Genomic DNA, 13,575 nt, shown 5'->3' on the forward strand with positions numbered 1-13,575 from the left:
TTGAGAGCACTCTTTTCCATTTTTCTTAATGCTTAGAATAGAAATAGAAACACAGGTGTTTAGTGGCAGCAGGGCTGTGAGATATGTTTCTTCATTCTTTATGTGGTGTAACGTCTTTATTAATGTGTGAAGCCAAAGTAGCATCTCTTCCCAGCGATTGCTGAGCCACCTAAGAAAGTATTAAACTTTTTCCCACTCTGCTGCAAAACCAGAGTGTAGACTTCTATAGAAACTTGGTTTTATGTGTTCATGGTCGAAGGTCTGGTTTTTTTTGAAGAGGCTAGTTACACTATTTTTCCTTTGTTGAAAGTGGGTTCCTGCTACTATTACTTTGACTTCAAAACATGTACTAAAACAAAATGCAGGTGTTTGTAACTATACCTACTTGCTACTTACATAGTTAGGATTACACATAGGCTGAGATGCTCCGCTGGATCATAGTGGCTGATAATAAATTTAAAATGAGGTTATTCTGCCCTTTTCTCCAGGTTTCAAGGATATTTTGTCTAGTGTGACACCAAAAGAACTTTCCTGCCTGTTTGTGGATGCTTTCCCCATCCCTTGTTTAATAGGTTTGATATGAAACGCATCAGGAAAGTTGTTGGCTTTTAGCAGGGATATGATTGCAGCAAGGTGGAAGAGCCTGATTGTTTGCAATCATTAAGATAATGCTGCAGACTTCTTAGATGTTTTTAATCTCAATGGCACTGCCAGCTTGTTTCCTCATTTAATTGGAACATGGTGGTGCCTACTTTTTCTTCCAGACAGCTGATAGAGAAGTCTACAGGGACCAAAGGGGTACTGCCACAGTTGTCATGTTTAAAGATTTACTCATTCGACAGTTATCCTCCACTGTGGTTCTTGCCTGAAGAAGTCATGATTTGTTTGGGTTTCTTTTCTCTTTGGCCCCTGTCACTCCCTGATCTTTTTCTTACCTTTGTTGTAGCAGGAAAAATAAAACCCCAGAGGTTTGGCTCACTGTGTGATTTCTCCTAAATGACTTGGAGAGACATTCATTCCTAAATGAACCTGATTTACGTGGAGCAGTTCCACGTATACCAGTGCATTTACAGTTAATAAATAAGCCAATGTTGGGCTTTGTTTTGTTTGGGTTTTTTTTAACCCTGATTTTAGCTGTTGCTGCAGTGGATCAATTTGAACTGAAAAGCATCATGTACGCTTGGTGCTCTTAGGGTGAGAATTTCAGTGTTGACAACTGTCAGAGGACAAGAGGTAAATTTTTAGGCTCAGTTTGAATAGTGTACCTCTTTTTGAAGGAAGTCTTGTTTTTTTAGGAAAAAAGGAATTTGCAATATGAGCAGACTTGCTGTGATTAAGCTTGCATGTCTATGTTAATATTTCCATTACTGCGCTTTTATGGAGAGGCATAGAATAGTTGTGCCTTCGACAGCTGTGATAGAGCTCAGCAGGGATGACTTTTGGTATGAACTGCCTGAATGCTGGAGAAGGTTCAGGAAAACCAATTCTTATTTTATTTGTCTTTCACAGATAATTTTCTAAGGCAAAGTAGCCTATCAAATGTGTAAACATCCATCCAGTGACATACTGAGTTTCAAAGGAAGCTAGAGAATTGGATTTGTTTAGTTTTCTGCACATGTGCACTAATTCAGTGAATATAAGCAGATATTCTAATTCCAGTGTGTCTTGTCTCCACTTAAATATGTGTGTATGTGTTTGTACACATTGCAAACACATGTTTATAATAGTATTGCAAGTCTAAGAAAAAAAAGAAGCCTGACTTTGAAAAAATCAGCTCTCATTAATGTATGTGAAGTGGTAGCAAGGAAAAACACTGACTTTTCAAACTACTGTTTGTATATGGGTTTTTTTCATTTCAACTTGTGCTGAATGTGGGCAAATTTACATTTAAGAAATCAAAGAATAACAGAACTAAACCCAGCTGTTTGTTTTCTTGTTGTGCAGAACTCCATATCTCCATGTGATACAGCTTTCCCTGTTCTCTCCTAGGTGTAAGAATAACTGTAGCTATCAAACTTAAGTGTGTTCCCTTTTACATCTTTTATGAAGTATAATGACAAGTGAGATAAAGTACCTGTGTATATGTATCTTTATTTTTTTTTTTAACTTCTGGCATTCATACTGAATGCCCATGCAGTGTAAGGAGTGGGTAGATTAGGAGTTGAACTACTAGCTTTATTCCTAGACATGTTGGTGTAGAATACAACCTAAGGAAAGAACTACCATCTCTTCCTACATGTGAATATTCACATATGCATATGGGATCTCTGTATAGTATTAAAAAAAGCCTAAATATTTAAAGTAGTTGTGTTCAAGATTTATAGAGTGTATCTTATGGTCAGTTACGATAAAGAGTCAGAGTTTGCAAATCAGTATATATGTTGAAAAATATATCTCCTCTCACTTAGATTGCTGGAAACTTTTGCATGATTTCCTGCTGGAAAGCTTTTTGTGATTGATCTTTCTCAATTTTTTTCCATTCACCAGACTAAACTACATGCACAGGGCAAGCCCTTCTTTTGCAGTTATAGCAGTGAAACTGCGAACTAAGAGGCTAAGCAATGTCTACTTGTGTCTGGATAAATCTTATACAAAATGTTCTGGGTGGCTCAAACAGGAAATGGAATGATCCCATGGGAAGTTTTCTTGCAGGAATTGCTACAAGTTAATCTCAATTTTTACAAGTCTTCAGGAAATGAAGTCTGTCATTCTTGCATTAAATAAGAATTTTGAGGATATGATGTAATCTGTAGGCTGAAAGGCCTCCAGATAAATGGACTTTTGGTGTGATATTGCATAGAAGTTATCCTAATTCCACAAAGATGTTTGGAAGGGAGTGGTGAGACTTAGAGAATTTCCTGTGTAGATTTTTATTTTGGAAGACAGCACTTTCTTTTGATGCCTGTCTGTTATTGAGCCCTTACCGAGGTGTATGTATTGTCAAATTATTTGATTGCTTCTTTGATAGAAATGTTTCAGCTTTTATGTTATATCTAGCAATTCAAAGCACAGGGTAGGTTGCAATTACTTTGTTCTCCAAAACGGATTTATTGGTGCTTCTTTTTTTTACTCTGAACAGGCACATACAGTCTTCCTACAGTATTGTCTTTTTCTCATACCCAGCCTTTTTTCTTTAGCTTCCAAGTTCTTCTGCAAAGAGAACAGCATATATGTATATACATGTCTTTTATATGTCTATATTGAGATTGAAGGGGTTTGTTCAGTTTGCAGGGGAGGCTTTTTAAATGGGAAGAAGAAATTTGTCATAACTGTCTGCTTCCTCTCTGTGGCACTGTAGGGAGCTCAGCAGGGGAGTCAGTCATCACCAAAACAGAAGCTAACCAGAGCGGGGAGTCCTTGCTACCAGAAACAGCTCAGCTGTTGTCTTCACTCTCTTCACTTCAGCCCAAGATATTTGCACAACTTCAGGTACAGTCAAGTTGTTTACAGAACTTGAAACGTTCTGCGCTGGGAATGCTGAAGGCGAGCTGAGAACCTCAAGTTCCCTCTCAGCTAATGATTCCAAACACTGGCTAGGTAACACGGACTTTGAAATAGCTGTCAACTCTTACTTTGGCCTCTCTTGCATGTCACATTTAGCATATAGCTGTGGTGCAGGGGATCCCACTACCATCTTTTGACACTTTGAAGTTAGGGTCTCTTGTGAAGGCAAAACCAAGAAGATGAAGGTAGTGGGCTTCTGCCTCAAACCAAGCACCTATTCATTTTCCACATGGTCCAGTTATTTCATGATGAAAATGTTGCAAAACTGAGGGGAGATAAGTCAGTCTTACTTACTTCTTTTAAATCCTCCTCCAGCCTCTTAAGAAAATATGTTAAAATCCTAAAACTGCTCCCAGCTCAGATCTTTCAGGATGAAAGGCTGAAGAGTGGGAATAAGAATGTCATGCTAAAAGGGCTTCTTCTAAAGCTCGTCTCCCTTCAAAGCTGGCTCTCTTTTAGCTGTCTTCCCTAACTACTTCTTTGAAAAGCTATCTTCATACTTCCTGAACCCCAATGAAATGCATGATCTCTTCCCTAGAAATACAGTCTGCAGTAAGGTGCTGTTCTGCTCTCTTTCTGAAGACAGCCTGGCTCCACCTCACTCTCTTTTTTTAAAGCAGTATGCTTAGATTTAGTGCCCACCTCTTGTGGGAATGGGCAGTATTGGGGAATGATTTGAAACGGAATGTCAATCCAAAATTAGAGCTTTATGGTCATTAAGTAGTCTTCTAGAAGCTGCTGGATACCATTGTCCTAATTGTTTTCTAATACAACTTTAGCCTAGGGTTGCTGGGATTGACTGTTCAAAAGAGATGATGTATAGGAAGTCAGAAGCTATCCAGTTCCAGCACTGCAAAATACGTGTCATTAAATGCAAATTCCTCCTGCTGTAAATACTGGTATGTTAGTACTTCTGCCTTCTCTTTCACAGGGATTACAGCTGCAGTCAACTTTTACCTCCACAAATGGATCAACAGCCCTGATAGCTGTAAATAACCATTCCCCTCCCAGCCCTGCAAGTCTCCTGGATTCCATAGGGAGTGCAATAACCAACCATTCTCTAGTACTTAGTCAGGGACACAGTCTGCAAGCAGGTGCTGGCCTAACACAGCATAGCGCTGCAGCCTCTGCTTTTGGGACTCCGCCTAGCTCTGATCAGAGTCTGGTCACCATGGGCCAGTTGGTAGCAGTTGGAGGGGCAGATGACTCCAGAAGGCTAGAAGGAGGAGTCCATCAAATTCTCTTGGGAGATGTACAGACTATTCCAGTACGGATTGTGGACAGCCATCCAGCACTTAGTAAGTTGCAGTCTTCCCAATAATATGTAAATATAGAAAATACGGTAGATTTTGTTCTGTGTGTCTTGAAGAAAGGAGGAATGTGTTGATAATAGGGAACTCCAGCATAGACTTGTTTCAGCTGATTCTAGTTAGTTTTTACTGTGAAAACATGCTGACTGTAAAAAACAAACAAAAAAACCCCACCCACAACCCCCCCCAAACCAAAAACTTAGTTTTTGCTGTAAAAAGATGACTTAGTTAAACTGCTTATCACTCTCTGACCAAATACCAACTTATTTGATGAACACAATATTTTTGCCAAAAGTCCTAATATTTATCTAAAATTATAATCTTCAAAATATTTTTTTTAAAGGAAAAATAAGAATAGAAAATAACCAATATTGAATCTAGTTAGAACTCTTTGGAAAGAAATGTGGGTTTTTTCATGACTTCTTTCTTTGCACCATCCCAGCAGATTTCTGAATTTTAATAAACTTTTACTAGGATCCTGTAGTCATCAATATGCTTTAGCAGTGAACAGTTGGAGTTGTTTGAAATTCCAAGCAATTACATACTTCTGTTTGAAAATACTTTTTAAAAAATACACAATAAACACCATAAATAACTTTCTATCAAAATAGAAGGCTCCTTAAAACCATTGTTATCAAATATAGATATAGTCTTTGAATTCTCAGCCATGGAACCTGATTGAGAATGAAAGCTTGCATTCTCAAAGAATGATTTCTAATTCTTGGTGAAGAAAACCTGTTAGATATGGAGCATATCTAGATCAGTGCAACATATCCTTTTGACTTTCCAGAGAGTCTGAAATGTTAGCTGTGCAATGCTTTATTATTTCTATATTATAATTCTGTAATATTCTGAAAATGGAAATATAAGACTACATGAAGAAATAAAAAGAAAATAAAGGGTACATGAGGAAATATACTGAAATTCATACGTGTTAAAGTAATATTGGGATATTTTACTGTGGCAGTATTGTCAAAGTTAAATTTAAGGGGTTTTCTGCCTGCTGTACTCAAATGTTTGTATAACTTTTATAATTGAATTTGGCTAATCTCCTGAGAAATTCTGTTTTCATTCAGGGTAAAAGAATTTCAGAGAGGTTATCAAATGCACCTCCTCCATTCAGTTGTTTAACCCATTTGTTCAATCTAGATGTTGATGCCTCTCAAAAATTTTTGCAAGTGATGAGTATTGTAAGTGAATTTTTAAAGAATTACTATTTTACACTCAAGAAATGTAGTAAAATATAAAATTCTATAACTGCAAGGACTAAACTCACTGTTCCTTCGGGAGTTCCTTTTTTTCTGCTCAAGGTCTCAGTCTATCATCACCAGCCTGAATTTGGAAATTGTGAGAATATGGGTGCCATTCCTAAGTTATGTGGAGGAGTTGCCTATAAAATGCACAGATGCTTTTTTTTTTTTTTTTTTTTTCCCTCAGAGGCAAGTTCTTTGTCTGGAGAGAAGGAGGAAAAAAAACAGTCTAGACTGAAGAGAGAATAATGTTACAGGGCTTATTTGGAGGAAACACCACATACTTGAACTTAGCAGTTCAGTCAGTGTGTATTTCAAGATTTTTTTTTCTCCTGTGTGCGTGCATACACTGATGCACATGCACAATTGGTTAAAATTATCCTGTATGTTCTGGATTTTCCTCTTGTCCAAGTGCTAACTTAAGAATAAGCTATTTCCTGCTGAAAATGTATGTGCAGTCATTGAGAAGTGGCCAATCATGCCTGAAGTGTAAGCCATTCTCTAAATCCAAGATGCTTTAGAGTTAATTTTTTTCAGCAATAGCACTTCCATTCCTCCTTTCCCCTGGAAAAGAAAAAAAATAAAAATGTTAGCTTTATTTTTCCATGGGAAAGAGGAAAGACATTTTGTGTGAGAGTAATGTTATATCTCCAAATGTACTTTTTTAATAAAATCTTCAAAATATTCTTACTTGAGGGGGCCCTTACTGCAGTAAATTCATGTCAACTTGCAGTGTCTTATAGCACAGTAGATGACACAACTAGCTGTCAAACTAACTTCACAAATGCCTTACCTATTAACTTGAGTTCCTGAAATATTTTTCTTTTAAATGCATACAGTTATTGGGGCTAAAGCGTTATCAGTGGAGTGTGAACTTCAATGTTTGATTTTTGTTTTGTTTTTAAGCTGAAGAAAATACAGAGGGTGTTATCTGTGTGAGCCAAGTTAAACAAGAGCCAAGAGAAAAAGCATTGTCTATGGAGCCAGATAAAATCAGAGACTGCCATAGTTCCTCACTTATTTAAATCTGTGAAGCCTGGAAGGATTTTTCAAACCGGAGAACTCTAAATGTCTTGGAAGGAAAGGCAGGTGCTCTCAAAGTAATGCCATTCTTTTTAAGTTGTATTGTGACATTCAGACTAGGCATATTTTACACTAGTTCTGACAGACAGCTGTTTTGATTTATGACTGATGTGGCTCACTGCCAATTCCAGGACATTCAGTTGCCCTGTGGAACACCACCTCTCTCTTCTATTTCAAGTTTTGAGTAATTTGGATGCTAACCAAATGGCCCATTTTGGTCGACATTTCTGAAGGTCTTCCACAATTTAATTCCTTAGCTTTAGAACGTGGATCACAATGCTGGGTTTGCTTTTCTCCTTGAGACCCTCGACTGTTACGGCACTACAGAAACCATAAAATCTGCCAGCTCCGAGACCACAGAATCCAACAACAAAGTGTATCAATACAGCAATGGTTTTCTGACAAAACAAAGGTCCAGGATGCTTAATTTCAAAGCGATGAAGGACATGGATGCTTAAGAAAATGCAACTTTGACCCGATCGTAATGTTAATGGTGTGAAGATCAAGGAGAGGAGAAAGGTGAGGTTGCCAGGTGAACGTAAGGTTGTATAATGACAAAAAGTGTGTGAATTGTAACGGTGAATGTTTTCAACTTAGACATCTTTAAACTTATGTTCTGGCTTTATAATGAGGTTCATTGCTGCATGCAGCCTTTGCAGTGGTACTGTGTTAGCAGTTGGTCATAACAACTAAAAGCAGGAGTCTTGTCTCATGGAAAATGATTGATGCTGCCATTTCAGCTTATCTACCTTTTGCTTTGTGCACTTAGCGTTATCAGCTCAGGTAAATATGATTTAACCTGCTGCTGTTCGTGATGTAGGGCTTATGGATACATCACTAACGAAGAGAGGCCCAAGAAAACAAAGCAAGTAGTATAAATCCAAGCAATATGTGCAAGTGTGCTGTCACTATAACATTCAGAAAACAAGTTCATCTTTTTAAACAGTGGCAGGTTCTAAGACTAAAGTGGTCCGTATTACTCAAAATAATTACCAGGTATCTTTAAAAAACAATAAGATAAAGAAATATCTTTTAGCAATATTTAAGCCAAAGCCATAATAAGTGACAAGCACTGAGTTGCATAATCTGTGACAAACATGTTTCTTTAAGGAAAAAAATACGCCTACAAATAATTTGGAATCCATTTAAAGCAGGAAATGAAACTGATGCCAATGTAGATATCCAGTTAAACAATGACATTGTTTGCTTCAGATGTTGAATTCTTAGAGCAACATTCAGAGTATTTTGTATACAGCAGTATCAGCAGTTCTGTTATTAGTTGCTACTAAGAGGTTGAGAACTTGATCATAAAATTAGATATTTTTGTCTGCATGCTGTACAAGAATGCAATCTGAGGACTTTCTCTTTTTCAGACTTAAAACAAAACAGGAAAAAGATTGGTTCATTTATGTAGAGGAGAAAGTGTTAGGAATATTATATGAACATTGAAGATTAAAATTTTTAAATTGTTAAATTTGTTAACATAAGTTCAAGGCATTCACAAACATCATCTAAATAGTGGCTATTTTAAAATTAATTTTTAATTTTCTTTTGAGTATTTAGAGCTAAAACTTTCAAAAGTCTCACATTGAACTTGGGTTCCTAATACCTTTATATGCAGCATCTGTTAGGTAGGTGCTATATCTTAGTCTTACCTGAAAATATATTAACTTCTGTGAGGTTAACTAACACTGTTAATGCTGTTCATTTAAAGCTAATGTTTATGGGTTAGCTTAAATTAGAATTTTCCAACAGGATCCTGCTCTTATTAAATAAGAGTCGGTATTTTATCGTGCAAGTGCATAGAGAATCTCCAGTTCTTTAGAGTTTTTCATATTTAGTTTCTATACTGACTTGTTTTGTGGTATGCCTTACTCATTTCTGGGTAGGTAAAATCCCACAAGGTTCACCCTTTGGGGATTTTTTTGTTGTTGTTAATTGTGAAAATATGTCCAAAATGGATGTTCTCTGCTGCAGTCATAGTTCTGGAGCCCACAGGCAGCAGTCACCTTTTCTTTTCCAACTCAGTAACTATATACCAGAACGGGTACCTCCTTCCATGCTGCTGTATTCAGTGATTCCATCACCTTTGTTTTTTCTTAAACTAATGCATTCCAAAGTATATCACCTTTTTCAATGTTACTCGTTTTTTGATAATTGTTCCTCATTTTTGAGAATGCTTAGTCTCAAAAGAATAAATTACAGCTAAGGATTACCAGCAAGAGGTTATTTCACTTTTAGTTCAATGCACTTAGATTTGTTTGCATAGAATACTCGAGGCTGATTTTTCAGAGAAAACTATGTAGCTTGGTGCAAAGTAGTTGGTTATTACTTTGTGTTGGAATTGTCGATGTTTTTCTGATGTTTACTTTGTTTTCTTGTGGTTGTTATGTTCAAGCGTTTATTTTGCAAACCTAGAAATCCTGAGCTTCCACAGTACTGTAAATGAACAAATTATTCTCCAATTTATCCTCATTGTTGGTTACCCATAACAGTGATTGATTGGCTTGACAAGAAGGGCTGTGCTTATGTATGTGCATGCAAAAATAATTTTTCCTAAAATATAGAGAAGACATAAAAGGGCGCACATCCGTAGCTCTTGTTCAAGGCTGGCAGCCTCTTGGATGGAAACCAGTAGTGTTAATGAGTCCTTTTTGCACTGTTCAAAAATCCAGACGTGGTCATGTGGTATGAAGATTGTTGCAGTTTGTACAAAATTTAGAGACAAATGTCTGTGTATGTATGTGTATATATATATTTATATAGCAACTTAATGTATCATATTCCTATTCAAATGTAAACTACTTTTTCTTTTAAAGTAATGGTCTATGTTGTGGTTATGGGGGTTCATGGGGAGAAATACAAGAGCTACTTGAGGGCAGTGGTTTCTGGGGATGAAGAACAAGTAGGACAGCTCCAGGGAGACCAGGTGGAAGAAGGTCCTGAAGGTGTGTGAAAAGCAAGGGTCCTGCAGGGAGGGCTGGAAGGGGCTGCGCTGGGGGGGGCTCCGGGGCCCTGGAAAGGGATTGCGAGCTCGTCGCAAAGGCTCAGTGCAGTTCCTGAATCTATGCCAGTAGTGGATAGGGTGAGTTCATGGTAGGAATTTAAAGGTATGGAAGAAAAGGAAAGCCTGTCCTGCCCTCAAAACCAGCAGAGCTGCTTGAGTTTTGGTGAGTACCAGAGGCAGCTAAATGACTTCCCGTAGTCTGAGACACCCATTCTTATCTTCTAATATGAAGAAGAAACTCCTCTTGGACCTTCAACCCAGGAGCGTTGACTCTTTTCCTTTACATGTTACTGAGGAAAATATACCTTTTCTTCCCAACTGAATTAACTTGCTGCTCTCCTCATCCCTCTGACTACAGCTCTGTCTACCTCAAGAATGCTCAGTATCCACCCAAGTCTTTCTTCCTTCACACTTATTAGGGCTTCCACCCAAGTCCCGTGCCCTCAGGCCCCCAAATTCTCAATGTTTCACTGTTACACTGTTGAAGCAGCTGGTGAGTTCACTGCACAAGTAAACACTGGTGAGATTTGCTCCTGTCAGTTTTTCTTCCTGTCTCCCCAGGATCCTATGTTCCTTTTGATTTCATTAAGTTTTTTCCTTGCTTGCTTTGGGGCTTATCATCTTTACCTGGATGAATATCAGGCAGCCACATTTCAGAGGACGTTTGTTACATTCACAGCAACTGAAAAGATTTGAGAAACCAAGGAGAAAAGGATAACTTCTGCCAGCTGTTAGGGCTTTATATTGAGAAACTGGCCTCTTTTCTTTCATACCACTTGAGTTCCCAATTCTCGCTGTGGATAGTAGCTGGCTGTTGACTTGTCTGTCTGTTGGCAAACTTACAATTTGCTCCCTTAAGCCTATTCAAACAGATATGTTCTCAGAAGGTTAGGCAGGAAAAATCTGTTCCGTTAGGGATAGAAAGTGTGATATAGCTGAGGATGGTGCTGTGAAAAGTTACTGCTCTTCGTGGATCTCTGATAAGAAAATTCTCCTTGATCTGCCCTTCCCTTCTGAACAAAGCTTATGTAGGAATAAACTTCAGAGCCTATCCCATCAGTAATGATTATCTTCTCCCAGCAATAGTGCACCTCATTAACAAATGAAAAAAGTGTTGTATAAAACAGGCTGTGTTGATTTTTTTAGGTCAGAAGCTATCCAGCAGGTCTATCCAACAAGCATCAGCTAAGGTATGATCTGGGGGGAGAAGGAGGGGAAGGCAAAAATCTCATCACATGACAGGAATGTATGTGCATTTGTTTGGGGTTATTTTCCAATGTAAGCTGTTACACCTTAGTATCTCATTCCATTTCTAATGCATGTGACAAATGACATGTTTATTTTCTGAAGTGATTTGGTAGGTTTTCTGGAGAGTCTTCAAAGGAGTGATCATAAACAGTACTGCTGTATCATAGAAAGTATTAGTGGGTGTTTGTCATCTAGGGCCCCATCCTGTTCTAGTAGAGAAGGGACTTAAAAAGCATGGAGTGCTTTCTGAGGACGAATACTGAGTGTCCTTGTCCTAAGGAGTTTTCCCTGGACAGAAAATTAGGAGCATTGGATGCTGTGAGAGTAATTCTCATCAGTAATCCGTTAGCCTGTGCTAGATAGAAGAAAACTTGTGAAAGGCATGCATATGATAACCTCTTTATGGAAAAAATTACCTTTGGATGCGTAGTAGTTTTAAGTGATATATGCATAAGAGATTTTATGTATCGGGGGAAAAAAAGGAAAAAAGAAAATGGAGACATGAATATAGTTGTTTGCATGTAGTTCTTTAATGCAGTTTTAATTACACTTAACTGAGGTTAAATGATGCAAATATTTTAGGGCACATATAATCAGATCTTTTAATGTGGATAATTGGAATTCATGTTTTTACTACCATCCTTAGCTCTCTGCAGTGCAGCTCAGTTGGTCATTTGGCATGTACTGGGCTCCTGCTAATGACAGTCTGCCTGTTTAAACAAGAGCATGCTGTTCTAAGCAAATTAAATTTCTCGCTCTTCCTGATCTTTTTTTCTGATAGAGATTGATAAGGCTCATAGGAGGATGAAAATCTGTTTGTAGTATAGTGATTTCATAAGAATTAATTTCTGGGTCCTCAGTATGAAGGATCTAGAGAGCAAAAACTTACATACTATTGGATCTGCCATTTGGTCATTTTTCTAATGTACTTGGATTTCTACAGCGGGACAGTGTCAATACAGCATAAGCTACCACTAAAATACTGTTAAAATTTTAGCTCTATCTTTTGGTTAAATGTTGATAGTTCAGTGGCTCCAGGAAAGATCAGAGACTTGCTTCTGCTCTCTGTAGAATAGTCTTTGTTTCTAGATACTATTTAAAATGTAATTAGGTATGGCAATCAAATGGCAGCAGGAGAGCCAGAAACAGAGGTGTGTGTTGGCAGATCAGTGGGAGAGGGAGGAGCTCAGTCCCAGTGTCCTCACTCCAGACTAATGTTCTCTGTGCTAGTCCGGAATGCACCTCTTGAGAAACAGCAATGATTTGGCTTTGTGTTCTGACGTAGCTGTTCTTTCTGCTTGCCCACTCAAGAAGTTGTACAAGCCTGCAAAGGACATAGAGATCATGAAGAAAGTGTGTAAGAACTTTATGGGAGGACCTGCAGGAACAGAACGGAGGAGATTAAGGGTTGATGACATGACTTCTATAAAGCCCACAATCTTTGGTGGGAGGAAGAGGATTTTTCAACAGAGAATAAAAGTAAATCTTCCTTTTCCAAAGTATTAGAATTACTATGTGTCTCTGATCTGCTTGACAAGATGCCTAGTGTTTGGACAGATCTCAATGTTTTTATGAGTATGTACCAAAATGTTAATGAATACTCACCCATGCATTGCCATCTTTGCACGTCATACTGAAACTGTAGGCCAGTGGTGCCCCCTGATATTTGTATTGTCTGTGTACGTTTTCTTAAAGTAAATGAAAGCTTGTTTTATAAAGAAACGGTGGAGAGCTTTTGTCTGAAGTCTTTTCAGATATATGCTTTTTACAGAGTAAGCTTTAACTTAAAGTGGATAATGTTGTATGTCTGCAGAAATTTCTTATGAGGAAATACTAGTGTATGCTTCTAACCCTGTGATAACCTAAAACAACCAAAGCCTTTCCTAATCTTTTTTTTCTTTTTACCCAGAACAGGAAGCATTCCAAACTGTCCTTCAAAACCACCATGTTCAGAGGCTCAAAGGTATGGCACTTTTGTTCCTCTGTAGGTGATCTTCCATCTGTGCTGCAAATCACTGTGTTCAGGGTCTCCCAGAAAAAAAGAACAATTATAGAACCAAACTTGCACAGGGGAAGGGGCAGGGTGGGAAACAGGGATGACACCAGAATCCTTACCACCTCTCCCATCACATGAGGACACTTCCTTTTCATTTGCATAATCTGACCTGGTCAC

General features: G+C 38.0%; 1 protein-coding gene across 8 annotated transcripts in view; it reads left to right on the forward strand.

The window, feature by feature from the left end:
- CARF (calcium responsive transcription factor) overlaps positions 1–13,349 on the forward strand; it is a 36,586-nt gene extending 23,237 nt beyond the window's left edge. For 5 of the 8 annotated variants that reach the window (XR_012995663.1, XR_012995666.1, XR_012995667.1 and 2 more), the window contains 5 exons: positions 3,299–3,429; positions 4,436–4,802; positions 6,971–7,666; positions 11,301–11,344; positions 12,714–12,875. Coding sequence is in view for 1 of the 8 variants with exons in the window: in XM_076342386.1 (XP_076198501.1) it covers positions 3,299–3,429; positions 4,436–4,802; positions 6,971–7,089 (617 nt within the window). In the remaining 7 variants the exon portion in view is untranslated. Of the gene's footprint in view, positions 1–3,298; positions 3,430–4,435; positions 4,803–6,970; positions 8,571–11,300; positions 11,345–12,713; positions 12,876–13,311 lie in introns of those variants that run through there. The other 3 variants (XR_012995665.1, XR_012995664.1, XM_076342386.1) reach the window with 3 other exon arrangements.
- Positions 13,350–13,575: the final 226 nt, after the last annotated feature.

The sequence above is a fragment of the Aptenodytes patagonicus genome, chromosome 6 (genome assembly GCF_965638725.1).
Source record: "Aptenodytes patagonicus chromosome 6, bAptPat1.pri.cur, whole genome shotgun sequence".
Classification (NCBI taxonomy): Eukaryota; Metazoa; Chordata; class Aves; order Sphenisciformes; family Spheniscidae; genus Aptenodytes; species Aptenodytes patagonicus.